The sequence below is a fragment of the Panulirus ornatus genome, chromosome 7 (genome assembly GCF_036320965.1).
Source record: "Panulirus ornatus isolate Po-2019 chromosome 7, ASM3632096v1, whole genome shotgun sequence".
NCBI lineage: Eukaryota > Metazoa > Arthropoda > Malacostraca > Decapoda > Palinuridae > Panulirus > Panulirus ornatus.
The window spans coordinates 8627937-8642581 of NC_092230.1; the positions used below are offsets into that span (position 1 = coordinate 8627937).

General features: G+C 42.7%; 1 protein-coding gene across 2 annotated transcripts in view; it reads right to left on the minus strand.

Moving 5' to 3' along the window:
• Positions 1-14645, minus strand: part of LOC139749408 (astacin-like) — a 60509-nt gene continuing 45864 nt past the window's right edge. For both annotated transcript variants that reach the window (XM_071663239.1, XM_071663238.1), the window contains 3 exons: positions 12297-12417; positions 11961-12139; positions 1-789 (listed from right to left, as the gene is read on the minus strand). In XM_071663239.1, coding sequence (XP_071519340.1) covers positions 548-789; positions 11961-12139; positions 12297-12417 — 542 coding nt within the window. In that variant the 3' untranslated portion in view covers positions 1-547. The remainder of the gene's footprint in view (positions 790-11960; positions 12140-12296; positions 12418-14645) is intronic.

Here is a 14645-nt window from a genome sequence, read left to right on the forward strand (position 1 = left end):
TTCCATTACCATGAAGGTTTATTAAATTACATACAGAAGGAATGCTAATACATAATGTGTCCACTTCGCTCATCTGTTTGTAGTTCATGAGGTCAACATTTCCATCCATCCATGTCCATGCTCAGGATCTACAGTTTTCTGTTCGAAAATTGAGTCATTTTGTTCCTAAGACAGGAGTTTATCGGTTTTGAGACTAGTTTATACAGAGTGCCTAACATGATACTTTCCCAGAGAATCATATGAAAACAGTAGATACTGAAAGTAGAGCTTTGCCATACTGACTCCTATTTTTAAACTAATTCAATTAAAGCCAAGGATGTAAAGATAATGTACTTTCGTTGGCATAACCCTCAAACACATTATGATTTTCACTTAAAACATCGATGAAGTTCCCTTTCATATTTGACAACAATACATAAGTGATGTATCATGCAGAATAAAGTAATTAAATGCTAATGTTATATTCATTCATGAAGCCAACATCAGGGAACAATTGTACAATCCTTGGTCACATCTGAAGTGCAGACAGAGCATATCTGTGATGCGTCTACTTCCTGCGGCTACACTGTGCCTGGTATAGGTTATTGATCTGGTTGGCGTCGGTTTGCAGCATGTGTGACTTCTCGTAGGGGTCAGTGAGGTCAACGCCATCCTGCAGTGGCACAATGGTCTCTAAGACGCCCCACTGGAGAGAGAAGGCGTACTTGCCATAGTGCATGATGCTGTCATACTTGTAACTCTCGCCCACATACTGCCAGTAGGTGTCCTTGTCGAAGTTGTAGGCCATTGCTGTGGGGTTGAATATTACAGTTAGGGTAGTTTTCTTGAGATATTACTGATCCCTGGGAATAGGGGAGAAAGAATACTTCCCACACATTCCTCATGTGTTGTAGAAGGCGAATAAAGGGGATGGGAGCAGGGGGTTGGAAACCCTCCCCTTCTTGTATTTTAACTTTCTAAAAGGGGAGTTTGAATGGAGAAAAACTGGAGGAAGTAAATTGTTTTAGATATCTGGGAGTGGATCTGGCAGCGGATGGAACCATGGAAGCGGAAGTGGATCATAGGATGGTGGAGGGGGCGAAAATTCTGGGAGCCTTGAAGAATGTGTGAAAGTCGAGAACATTATCTCGGAAAGCAAAAATGAGTATGTTTGAAGGAATAGTGGTTCCAACAATGTTGTATGGTTGCGAGGCGTGGGCTATGGATAGAGTGGTGCGCAGGAGGATGGATGTGCTGGAAATGAGATGTTTGAGGAAATGTGTGGTGTGAGGTGGTTTGATCAAGTAAGTAACGTAAGGGTAAGAGAGATGTGTGGAAATAAAAAGAGCGTGGTTGAGAGAGCAGAAGAGGGTGTTTTGAAATGGTTTGGGCACATGGAGAGAATGAGTGGAGGTGGAGGGAACGAGGAGAAGAGGGAGACCAAATTGGAGTGAAAAAGATTTTGTGTGATCGGGGCCTGAACATGCAGGAGGATGAAAGGAGGGCAAGGAATAGAGTGAATTGGAGCGATGTGGTATATCGGGGTTGACGTGCTGTCAGTGGATTGAATCAGGGCATGTGAAGCGTCTGGGGTAAACCATGGAAAGCTGTGTAGGTATGTATATTTGCGTGTGTGGACGTATGTATATACATGTGTATGGGGGTGGGTTGGGCCATTTCTTTCGTCTGTTTCCTTGCGCTACCTCGCAAACGCGGGAGACAGCGACAAAAAAAAAAAGGGGGGGGGGGGAACAGAAGGAGTCACGCGGGGAGTGCTCATCCTCCTCGAAGGCTCAGATTGGGGTGTCTAAATGTGTGTGGATGTAACCAAGATGAGAAAAAAGGAGAGATAGGTAGTATGTTAGAGCCAAAACATCCAGGTTCCTTTCCTCAGAGTGAAACAAAGTTCAAGGGTAAAGGGGAAGAGTGGTTTGGGAATGTCTTGGGAGTAAAGTCAGGGGTTAGCGAGAGGACAAGAGCAAGGGAAGAAATAGCACTGCTTCTGAAACAGAAGTGGTGGGAGTATGTGATAGAGTGTAAGAAAGTAAACTCTAGATTGATATGGGTAAAACTGAAAGTGGATGGAGAGAGATGGGTGATTATTGGTGCACATGCACAGGGGCATGAGAAGAAAGATCATGAGAGGCAAGTGTTTTGGGAGCAACTGAGTAAGTGTGTTAGTAGTTTTGATGCACAAGACTGGGTTATAGTGATGGGTGATTTGAATGCAAAGGTGAGTAATGTGGCAGTTGAGGGAATAATTGGTGTACATGGGGTGTTCAGTGTTGTAAATGGAAATAGTGAAGAGCTTGTAGATTTATGTGCTGAAAAAGGACTGGTGATTGGGAATACATGGTTTAAAAAGAGAGATATGCATAAGTATACATATGTAAGTAGGAGAGATGGCCAGAGAGCGTTATTGGATTATGTGTTAATTGATAGGCATGCGAAAGAGAGACTTTTGGATGTTAATGTGCTGAGAGGTGCAACTGGAGGGATGTCTGATCTTTATCTTGTGGAGGCTAAGGTGAAGATTTGTAGAGGTTTTCAGAAAAGAAGAGAATGTTGGGGTGAAAAGAGTGGTGAGAGTAAGTGAGCTTGGGAAGGAGACTTGTGTGAGGAAGTACCAGGAGAGACTGAGTACAGAATAGAAAAAGGTGAGAACAAAGGAGGTAAGGGGAATGGGGGAAGAATGGGATATATTTAGGGAAGCAGTGATGGCTTGCACAAAAGATGCTTGTAGCATGAGAAGCGTGGGAGGTGGGCAGATTAGAAAGGGTAGTGAGTGGTGGGATGAAGAAGTAAGATTATTAGTGAAAGAGAAGAGAGAGGCATTTGGACGATTTTTGCAGTGAAATAATGCAAATGAGTGGGAGATGTATATAAGAAAGAGGCAGGAGGTCAAGAGAAAGGTGCAAGAGGTGAAAAAGAGGGCAAATGAGAGTTGGGGTGAGAGAGTATCATCAAATTTTAGGGAGAGTAAAAAGATGTTTTGGAAGGAGGTAAATAAAGTGCGTAAAAACAAGGGAACAAATGGGAACTTCAGTGAAGGGGGCAAGTGGGAAGGTGATAACAAGTAGTGGTGATGTGAGAAGGAGATGGAGTGAATATTTTGAAGGTTTGTTGAATGTGTTTGATGATAGGGTGGCAGATATTGGGTATTTTGGTCGAGAAGGTGTGCAAAGTGATAGGGTTAAGGAAAATGATTTGGTAAACAGAGAAGAGGTAGTAAAACCTTTGCAGAAGATGAAAGCCATCAAGGCAGCAGGTTTGGGGGGTATTGCAGAGGAATTTGTTAAAAAGGGGGTGACTGTATTGTTGACTAGTTGGTAAGGTTATTCAATGTACGTATGACTCATGGTGAGGTGCCTGAGGATTGGCGGAATGCTTGCATAGTGCCATTGTACAAAGGCAAAGGGGATAAAAGTGAGTGCTCAAATTACAGAGGTATAAATTTGTATTTTTTTAACTTTGTAAATGGGAAACAGAAGAAGGAGTCACGCGGGGAGTGCTCATCCTCCTCGAAGGCTCAGATTGGGGTGTCTAAATGTGTGTGGATGTAACAAAGATGTGAAAAAAGGAGAGATAGGTAGTATGTTTGAGGAAAGGAACCTGGATGTTTTGGCTCTGAGTGAAACGAAGTTCGAGGGTAAAGGGGAAGAGTGGTTTTGGAATGTCTTGGGAGTAAAGTCAGGGGTTAGTGAGAGGACAAGAGCAAGGGAAGGAGTAGTAGTACTCCTGAAACAGGAGTTGTGGGAGTATGTGATAGAATGTAAGAAAGTAAATTCTCGATTAATATGGTTAAAACTGAAAGTTGATGGAGAGAGATGGGTGCATATGCACCTGGGCATGAGAAGAAAGATCATGAGAGGCAAGTGTGTTGGGAGCAGCTGAATGAGTGTGTTAGTGGTTTTGATCCACGAGACCGGGTTATAGTGACGGGTGATTTGAATGCAAAGGTGAGTAATGTGGCAGTTGAGGGAATAATTGGTATACATGGGGTGTTCAGTGTTGTAAATGGAAATGGTGAAGAGCTTGTAGATTTATGTGCTGAAAAAGGACTGGTGATTGGGAATACCTGGTTTAAAAAGCGAGATATACATAAGTATACGTATGTAAGTAGGAGAGATGGCCAGAGAGCGTTATTGGATTATGTGTTAATTGACAGGCGCGCGAGAGAGAGACTTTTGGATGTTAATGTGCTGAGAGGTGCAACTGGAGGGATGTCTGATCATTATCTTGTGGAGGCTAAGGTGAAGATTTGTATGGGTTTTCAGAAAAGAAGAGTGAATGTTGGGGTGAAGAGGGTGGTGAGAGTAAGTGAGCTTGGGAAGGAGACTTGTGTGAGGAAGTACCAGGAGAGACTGAGTACAGAATAGAAAAAAGTGAGAACAATGGAAGTAAGGGGAGTGGGGGAGGAATGGGATGTATTTAGGGAATCAGTGAGGGATTGCACAAAAGATGCTTGTGGCATGAGAAGAGTGGGAGGTGGGTTAATTAGAAAGGGTAGTGAGTGGTGGGATGAAGAAGTAAGATTATTAGTGAAAGAGAAGAGAGAGGCATTTGGACAATTTTTGCAGGGAAAAAATGCAATTGAGTGGGAGATGTATAAAAAGAAAGAGACAGGAGGTCAAGAGAAAGGTGCAAGAGGTGAAAAAGAGGGCAAATGAGAGTTGGGGTGAGAGAGTATCATTAAATTTTAGGGAGAATAAAAAGATGTTCTGGAAGGAGGTAAATAAAGTGCGTAAGACAAGGGAGCAAATGGGAACTTCAGTGAAGGGCGCAAATGGGGAGGTGATAACAAGTAGTGGTGATGTGAGAAGGAGATGGAGTGAGTATTTTGAAGGTTTGTTGAATGTGTTTGATGATAGAGTGGCAGATATAGGGTGTTTTGGTCGAGGTGGTGTGCAAAGTGAGAGGGTTAGGGAAAATGATTCGGTAAACAGAGAAGAGGTAGTAAAAGCTTTGCGTAAGATGAAAGCCGGCAAGGCAGCAGGTTTGGATGGTATTGCAGTGGAATTTACTAAAAAAGGGGGTGACTGTATTATTGACTGGTTGGTAAGGTTATTTAATGTACGTATGACTCATGGTGAGGTGCCTGAGGATTGGCGGAATGTGTGCATAGTGCCATTGTACAAAGGCAAAGGGGATAAGAGTGAGTGCTCAAATTACAGAGGTATAAGTTTGTTGAGTATTCCTGGTAAATTATATGGGAGGGTATTGATTGAGAGGGTGAAGGCATGTACAGAGCATCAGATTGGGGAAGAGCAGTGTGGTTTCAGAAGTGGTAGAGGATGTGTGGATCAGGTGTTTGCTTTGAAGAATGTATGTGAGAAATACTTAGAAAAGCAAATGGATTTGTATGTAGCATTTATGGATCTGGAGAAGGCATATGATAGAGTTGATAGAGATGCTCTGTGGAAGGTATTAAGAATATATGGTGTGGGAGGCAAGTTGTTAGAAGCAAAGAAAAGTTTTTATCGAGGATGTAAGGCATGTGTACGTGTAGGAAGAGAGGAAAGTGATTGGTTTTCAGTGAATGTAGGTTTGCAGCAGGGGTGTGTGATGTCTCCATGGTTGTTTAATTTGTTTATGGATGGGGTTGTTAGGGAGGTGAATGCAAGAGTTTTGGAAAGAGGGGCAAGTATGAAGTCTGTTGGGGATGAGAGAGCTTGGGAAGTGTCAGTTGTTGTTCGCTGATGATACAGCGCTGGTGGCTGATTCATGTGAGAAACTGCAGAAGCTGGTGACTGAGTTTGGTAAAGTGTGTGAAAGAAGAAAGTTAAGAGTAAATGTGAATAAGAGCAAGGTTATTAGGTATAGTAGGGTTGAGGGTCAAGTCAATTGGGAGGTAAGTTTGAATGGAGAAAAACTGGAGGAAGTAAAGTGTTTTAGATATCTGGGAGTGGATCTGGCAGTGGATGGAACCATGGAAGCGGAAGTGGATCATAGGGTGGGGGAGGGGGCGAAAATTCTGGGAGCCTTGAAGAATGTGTGGAAGTCGAGAACATTATCTTGGAAAGCAAAAATGGGTATGTTTGAAGGAATAGTGGTTCCAACAATGTTGTATGGTTGCGAGGCGTGGGCTATGGATAGAGTTGTGCGCAGGAGGATGGATGTGCTGGAAATGAGATGTTTGAGGGCAATGTGTGGTGTGAGGTGGTTTGATCGAGTAAGTAACGTAAGGGTAAGAGAGATGTGTAGAAATAAAAAGAGCGTGGTTGAGAGAGCAGAAGAGGGTGTTTTGAAATGGTTTGGGCACATGGAGAGAATGAGTGAGGAAAGATTGGCCAAGAGGATATATGTGTCGGAGGTGGAGGGAACGAGGAGAAGTGGGAGACCAAATTGGAGGTGGAAAGATGGAGTGAAAAAGATTTTGTGTGATCGGGGCCTGAACATGCAGGAGGGGGAAAGGAGGGCAAGGAATAGAGTGAATTGGATCGATGTGGTATACCGGGGTTGACGTGCTGTCAATGGATTGAATCAGGGCATGTGAAGCGTCTGGGGTAAACCATGGAAAGCTGTGTAGGTATGTATATTTGCATGTGTGGACGTATGTATATACATGTGTATGGGGTGGGTTGGGCCATTTCTTTCGTCTGTTTCCTTGCGCTACCTTGCAAACGCGGGAGACAGCAACAAAGCAAAAAAGAAAAAAAAAAAAGTTTGTCGAGTATTCCTGGGAAATTATATGGGAGGGTATTGATTGAGAGGGTGAAGGCATGTACAGAGCATCAGATTGGGGAAGTGCAGTGTGGTTTCAGAAATGGTAGAGGATGTGTGGATCAGGTGTTTGCTTTGAAGAATTTTTTTTTTTTTTTTGCTTTGTCGCTGTCTCCCGCGTTTGCGAGGTAGCGTAAGGAAACAGATGAAAGAAATGGCCCAACCCACCCCCATACACATGTATATACATACGTCCACACACGCAAATATACATACCTACACAGCTTTCCATGGTTTACCCCAGACGCTTCACATGCCTTGATTCAATCCACTGACAGCACGTCAACCCTGGTATACCACATCGCTCCAATTCACTCTATTCCTTGCCCTCCTTTCACCCTCCTGCATGTTCAGGCCCCGATCACACAAAATCTTTTTCACTCCATCTTTCCACCTCCAATTTGGTCTCCCTCTTCTCCTCGTTCCCTCCACCTCCGACACATATATCCTCTTGGTCAATCTTTCCTCACTCATTCTCTCCATGTGCCCAAACCATTTCAAAACACCCTCTTCTGCTCTCTCAACCACGCTCTTTTTATTTCCACACATCTCTCTTACCCTTACGTTACTTACTCAATCAAACCACCTCACACCACACATTGTCCTCAAACATCTCATTTCCAGCACATCCATCCTCCTGCACACAACTCTATCCATAGCCCATGCCTCACAACCATACAACATTGTGGGAACCACTATTCCTTCAAACAAACCCATTTTAGCTTTCCGAGATAATGTTCTCGACTTCCACACATTCTTCAAGGCTCCCAGAATTTTTGCCCCCTCCCCCACCCTATGATACACTTCCGCTTCCATGGTTCCATCTGCTGCCAGATCCACTCCCAGATATCTAAAACACTTCACTTCCTCCAGTTTTTCTCCATTCAAACTCACCTCCCAATTGACTTGACCCTCAACCCTACTGTACCTAATAACCTTGCTCTTATTCACATTTACTCTTAACTTTCTTCTTTCACACACTTTACCAAACTCAGTCACCAGCTTCTGCAGTTTCTCACATGAATCAGCCACCAGCGCTGTATCATCAGCGAACAACAACTGACTCACTTCCCAAGCTCTCTCATCCCCAACAGACTTCATACTTGCCCCTCTTTCCAAAACTCTTGCATTCACCTCCCTAACAACCCCATCCATAAACAAATTAAACAACCATGGAGACATCACACACCCCTGCCGCAAACCTACATTCACTGAGAACCAATCACCTTCCTCTCTTCCTACACGTACACATGCCTTACATCCTCGATAAAAACTTTTCACTGCTTCTAACAACTTGCCTCCCACACCATATATTCTTAATACCTTCCACAGAGCATCTCTATCAACTCTATCATATGCCTTCTTCAGATCCATAAATGCTACATACAAATCCATTTGCTTTTCTAAGTATTTCTCACATACATTCTTCAAAGCAAACACCTGATCCACACATCCTCTACCACTTCTGAAACCACACTGCTCTTCCCCAATCTGATGCTCTGTACATGCCTTCACCCTCTCAATCAATACCCTCCCATATAATTTACCAGGAATACTCAACAAACTTATACCTCTGTAATTTGAGCACTCACTCTTATCCCCTTTGTCTTTCTAAAATGGCACTATGCACGCATTCCGCCAATCCTCAGGCACCTCACCATGAGTCATACATACATTAAATAACCTTACCAACCAGTCAACAATATAGTCACCCCCTTTTTTAATAAATTCCACTGCAATACCATCCAAACCTGCTGCCTTGCCGGCTTTCATCTTCCGCAAAGCTTTTACTACCTCTTCTCTGTTTACCAAATCATTTTCCCTAACCCTCTGACTTTGCACACCACCTCGACCAAAACACCCTATATCTGCTACTCTATCATCAAACACATTCAACAAACCTTCAAAATACTCACTCCATCTCCTTCTCACATCACCACTACTTGTTATCACCTCCCCATTTGCGCCCTTCACTGAAGTTCCCATTTGCTCCCTTGTCTTACGCACTTTATTTACCTCCTTCCAGAACATCTTTTTATTCTCCCTAAAATTTAATGATACTCTCTCACCCCAACTCTCATTTGCTCTTTTTTTCACCTCTTGCACCTTTCTCTTGACCTCCCTTCTCTTTCTTTTATACATCTCCCACTCAATTGCATTTTTTCCCTGCAAAAATCGTCCAAATGCCTCTCTCTTCTCTTTCACTAATACTCTTACTTCTTCATCCCACCACTCACTACCCTTTCTAATCAACCCACCTCCCACTCTTCTCATGCCACAAGCATCTTTTGCGCAATCCATCACTGATTCCCTAAATACATCCCATTCCTCCCCCACTCCCCTTACTTCCATTGTTCTCACCTTTTTCCATTCTGTACTCAGTCTCTCCTGGTACTTCCTCACACAAGTCTCCTTCCCAAGCTCACTTACTCTCACCACCCTCTTCACCCCAACATTCACTCTTCTTTTCTGAAAACCCATACAAATCTTCACCTTAGCCTCCACAAGATAATGATCAGACATCCCTCCAGTTGCACCTCTCAGCACATTAACATCCAAAAGTCTCTCTTTCGCGCGCCTGTCAATTAACACGTAATCCAATAACGCTCTCTGGCCATCTCTCCTACTTACATAAGCATACTTATGTATATCTCGCTTTTTAAACCAGGTATTCCCAATCATCAGTCCTTTTTCAGCACATAAATCTACAAGCTCTTCACCATTTCCATTTACAACACTGAACACCCCATGTATACCAATTATTCTCTCAACTGCCACATTACTCACCTTTGCATTCAAATCACCCATCACTATAACCCGGTCTTGTGCATCAAAACCACTAACACACTCATTCAGCTACTCCCAAAACACTTGCCTCATGATCTTTCTTCTCATGCCCAGGTGCATATGCACCAATAATCACCCATCTCTCTCCATCAACTTTCAGTTTTACCCATATTAATCGAGAATTTACTTTCTTACATTCTATCACATACTCCCACAACTCCTGTTTCAGGAGTACTGCTACTCCTTCCCTTGCTCTTGTCCTCTCACTAACCCCTGACTTTACTCCCAAGACATTCCCAAACCACTCTTCCCCTTTAACCTTGAGCTTCGTTTCACTCAGAGCCAAAACATCCAGGTTCCTTTCCTCAAACATACTACCTATCTCTCCTTTTTTCACATCTTTGTTACATCCACACACATTTAGGCACCCCAATCTGAGCCTTCGAGGAGGATGAGCACTCCCCACGTGACTCCTTCTTCTGTTTCCCATTTTAGAAAGTTAAAAAAATACAAGGAGGGGAGGATTTTTGGCCCCCCGCTCCCGTCCCCTCTAGTCGCTTTCTACGACACGCGAGGAATGCGTGGGAAGTATTCTTTCACCCCTATCCCCAGGGATAATATATATATATATATATATATATATATATATATATATATATATATATATATATATATATACACACATACACATACATATGCACATATACACACACACACACATACATATATATACATATGAAAAATGTAAGAAACAATTTAGAAAACTGAAACTTCTAGCTTGAAATGAAATGAAAAAATGAATGTCACATAATGGTTCACCCTCTGGCTATGGAAAAGGAAATGTATGTATGTATGAAGAATGTATGTGAGAAATACTTAGAGAAGTAAATGGATTTGTATGTAGCAATTATAGATGTAGAGAAGGCATATGATAGAGTTGACAGAGATGCTCTGTGGAAGGTATTAAGAATATATGGTGTGGGAGGCAAGTTGTTAGAAGTAGTGAAAAGTTTTTATCGAGGATGTAAGGCATGTGTACGTGTAGGAAGAGAGGAAAGTGATTGGTTCTCAGTGAATGTAGGTTTGCGGCAGGGGTGTGTGATGTCTCTATGGTTGTTTAATTTGTTTATGGATGGGGTTGTTAGAGAGGTGAAAGGAAGAGTTTTGGAAAGGGGCAAGTACGCAGTCAGTTGTTGTTCGCTGATGATACAGCGTTGGTGGCTGATTCATGTGAGAAACTGCAGAAGCTGGTGACTGAGTTTGGTAAAGTGTGTGAAAGAAGAAAGCTGAGAGTAAATGTGAATAAGAGCAAGGTTATTAGGTACAGCAGGGTTGAGGGACAAGTCAATTTGGAGGTAAGTTTTAATGGAAAAAAACTGGAGGAAGTGAAGTGTTTTATATGTCTGGGAGTGGATTTGGCAGCGGATAGAACCATGGAAGCGGAAGTGAATCATAGGGTGGGGGAGGGGGCGAAAGTTCTGTGAGCATTGAAGAATGTGTGGAAGTCGAGAACATTACTTCGGAAAGCAAAAATGGGTATGTTTGAAGGAATAGTGGTTTCAACAATGTTATATGGTTGCGAGGCGTGGGCTATGGATAGAGTTGTGCAGAGGAGGTTGGATGTGCTGGAAATGAGATGTTTGAGGACAATATGTGGTGTGAGGTTGTTTGATCGAGTAAGTAATAATAGGGTAAGAAAGATGTGTGGTAATAAATAGAGTGTGGTTGAGAGAGCAGAAAAGGGTGTGTTGGAAAGGTTTGGTCACATGGAGAGAATGGGTGAGGAAAGATTGACCAAGAGGATATATGTGTGAGAGGTGGAGGGAACGAGGAGAAGTGGGAGACCAAACTGGAGGCGGAAAGTTGGAGTGAAAAAGATTTTGAGTGATTGGGGCCTGAACATGCAGGAGGGTGAAAGGCGTGCAAGGAATAGAGTGAATTGGAACAATGTGGTATACCGGGGTCGACGTGCTGTCAATGGATTGAACCAGGGCATGTGAAGCGTCTGGGGTACACCATGGAAAGTTCTGTGGGGCCTGGTTGTGGAAAGGGAGCTGTGGTTTCGGTGCATTATTACATGACAGCTAGAGACTGAATGTGAACGAAAGTGGCCTTTGTTGTCTTTTCCTAGCGCTACCTCGCGCACATTTGGGGTTAGGGGGTGGTTATTTTCATGTGTGGCAGAGTGGTGATGGGAATGAATAAAGGCAGACTAAGAATTATGTGCATGTTTATATATGTATATGTCTGTGTGTGTATATATATGTATACGTTGAGATGTATAGTTAGGTATATATTGCGTGTGTGGATGTGTATGTATATACATGTGTATGTGGTTGGGTTGGGCCATTCTTTCGTCTGTTTCCTTGCGCTACCTTGCTAACGCGGGAGACTGCGACAAAGCAAAATAGATGAAATATAAGATATTACTGATCTTAATTATCGTTATGATGAATGGGTGATATACTCACAGGGATCAATGTTCTGATAATTGATGACGACGTAGTTGTCCCGATCATTCCTGTTGTGCTCATGGTAGAAGCCGATGGCATGCATCAGTTCGTGGATGATGGTGCCATGGTAGATGCAACCATAAGTTGAGAGAGACACTTGCTGCATCCCACCCAGCATGCCCACATAGGACCAACACCTGTAATATATTAACCCTTTATAAATGCACTCATCACAATGAATAGTACTTTATTTCGTGATCCTCCTTTCAAACCATTGGAAATGGCTGTGTTATTTTCCAATAACTCAACTACAACAATATTTCAATAGGCTATTGTATTCCTCACAACATTCACCCGCTGCCAGTGATGAAGATCTGGATGTAGTTAGCCTCGCTGGTTCTTGGCACAAAACGGATACAAGTTTTCTCCTCAATTTCTTGCATACCTCTCAAGATCTCTGCCTGTATGTCAGCGCCTGGTGGTGGGGGAGAACGATGCTTGTGCTTGAGTGGAGAGAACTTTCAGATGGTTAGAACTGGAGGGATGATGACTGGAAATACGTTATGGCCTTAGGCATTTAAGTGGAAGACAGTTGAGTGAAGGTTACTGGAATGATGTACAGCAAGTGAAGTGCCTTTGGTTATATGAAAAATAGAACATTCTCTGGAAAAAAAAACTTCCAATCTCCATGCTTTTGCCTGTTGGTCATGTCACTGTCCAGGATACAAAGGCAAGGTGAATAAAATAAGTCGCCCCAACTAAGGAACGTCGACGCAAAGGGTAAGGTCAGGTGTAAGTGACCTGTCTACCAAGTACCTCAGCAAGTTTGCCACTGCAGACCTTTTAGCGTATCTTAATCAAATGTCCATTAGAAGTTAATGAAATTAAGATATCTAATCTATACATAGTATTGGTAGCTTTGATAAGAGAGGATTATATAATGTGCCTTTCTGTGACAGCAGTATTCAAGACTTGATGCTTCCCAATTCATCGGATGATTTAAATTTTTTTTTTTTTCCTCAAAGAAGGAACAGAGAGGGGGGCCAGATGAGGATATTCCCTCAAAGGCCCAGTCCTCTGTTCTTAACGCTACCTCGCTAATGTGGGAAATGGCGAATAGTATGAAAGAAAGAAAGAATATATATATATATATATATATATATATATATATATATATATATATATATATATGTTGGGGTGAAGAGGGTGGTGAGAGTAAGTGAGCTTGAGAAGGAGACCTGTGTGAGGAAGTACCAGGAGAGACTGAGTACAGAATGGAAAAAGGTGAGAACAATGGAAGCAAGGGGAGTGGGGGAGGAATGGGATGTATTTAGGGAATCAGTGATGGATTGCGCAAAAGATGCTTGTGGCATGAGAAGAGTGGGAGGTGGGTTGATTAGAAAGGGTAGTGAGTGGTGGGATGAAGAAGTAAGAGTATTAGTGAAAGAGAAGAGAGAGGCATTTGGACGATTTTTGCAGGGAAAAAATGCAGTTGAGTGGGAGATGTATAAAAGAAAGAGACAGGAGGTCAAGAGAAAGGTGCAAGAGGTGAAAAAAAGGGCAAATGAGAGTTGGGGTGAGAGAGTATCATTAAATTTTAGGGAGAATAAAAAGATGTTCTGGAAGGAGTTGTATGTGTTTGATGATAGAGTGGCAGATATAGGGTGTTTTGGTCGAGGTGGTGTGCAAAGTGAGAGGGTTAGGGAAAATGATTTGGTAAACAGAGAAGAGGTAGTGAAAGCTTTGCGGAAGATGAAAGCCGGCAAGGCAGCAGGTTTGGATGGTGATGCAGTGGAATTTATTAAAAAAGGGGGTGACTGTATTGTTGACTGGTTGGTAAGGTTATTTAATGTATGTATGACTCATGGTGAGGTGCCTGAGGATTGGCGGAATGCATGCATAGTGCCATTGTACAAAGGCAAAGGGGATAAGAGTGAGTGCTCAAATTACAGAGGTATAAGTTTGTTGAGTATTCCTGGTAAATTATATGGGAGGGTATTGATTGAGAGGGTGAGGGCATGTACAGAGCATCAGATTGGGGAAGAGCAGTGTGGTTTCAGAAGTGGTAGAGGATGTGTGGATCAGGTGTTTGCTTTGAAGAATGTATGTGAGAAATACTTAGAAAAGCAAATGGATTTGTATGTAGCATTTATGGATCTGGAGAAGGCATATGATAGAGTTGATAGAGATGCTCTGTGGAAGGTATTAAGAATATATGGTGTGGGAGGAAAGTTGTTAGAAGCAGTGAAGAGTTTTTATCGAGGATGTAAGGCATGTGTACGTGTAGGAAGAGAGGAAAGTGATTAGTTCTCAGTGAATGTAGGTTTGCGGCAGGGGTGTGTGATGTCTCCATGGTTGTTTAATTTGTTTATGGATGGGGTTGTTAGGGAGGTGAATGCAAGAGTTTTGGAAAGAGGGGCAAGTATGAAGTCTGTTGGGGATGAGAGAGCTTGGGAAGTGAGTCAGTTGTTGTTCGCTGATGATACAGCGCTGGTGGCTGATTCATGTGAGAAACTGCAGAAGCTGGTGACTGAGTTTGGTAAAGTGTGTGGAAGAAGAAAGTTAAGAGTAAATGTGAATAAGAGCAAGGTTATTAGGTACAGTAGGGTTGAGGGTCAAGTCAATTGGGAGGTGAGTTTGAATGGAGAAAAACTGGAGGAAGTGAAGTGTTTTAGATATCTGGGAGTAGATCTGGCAGCGGAT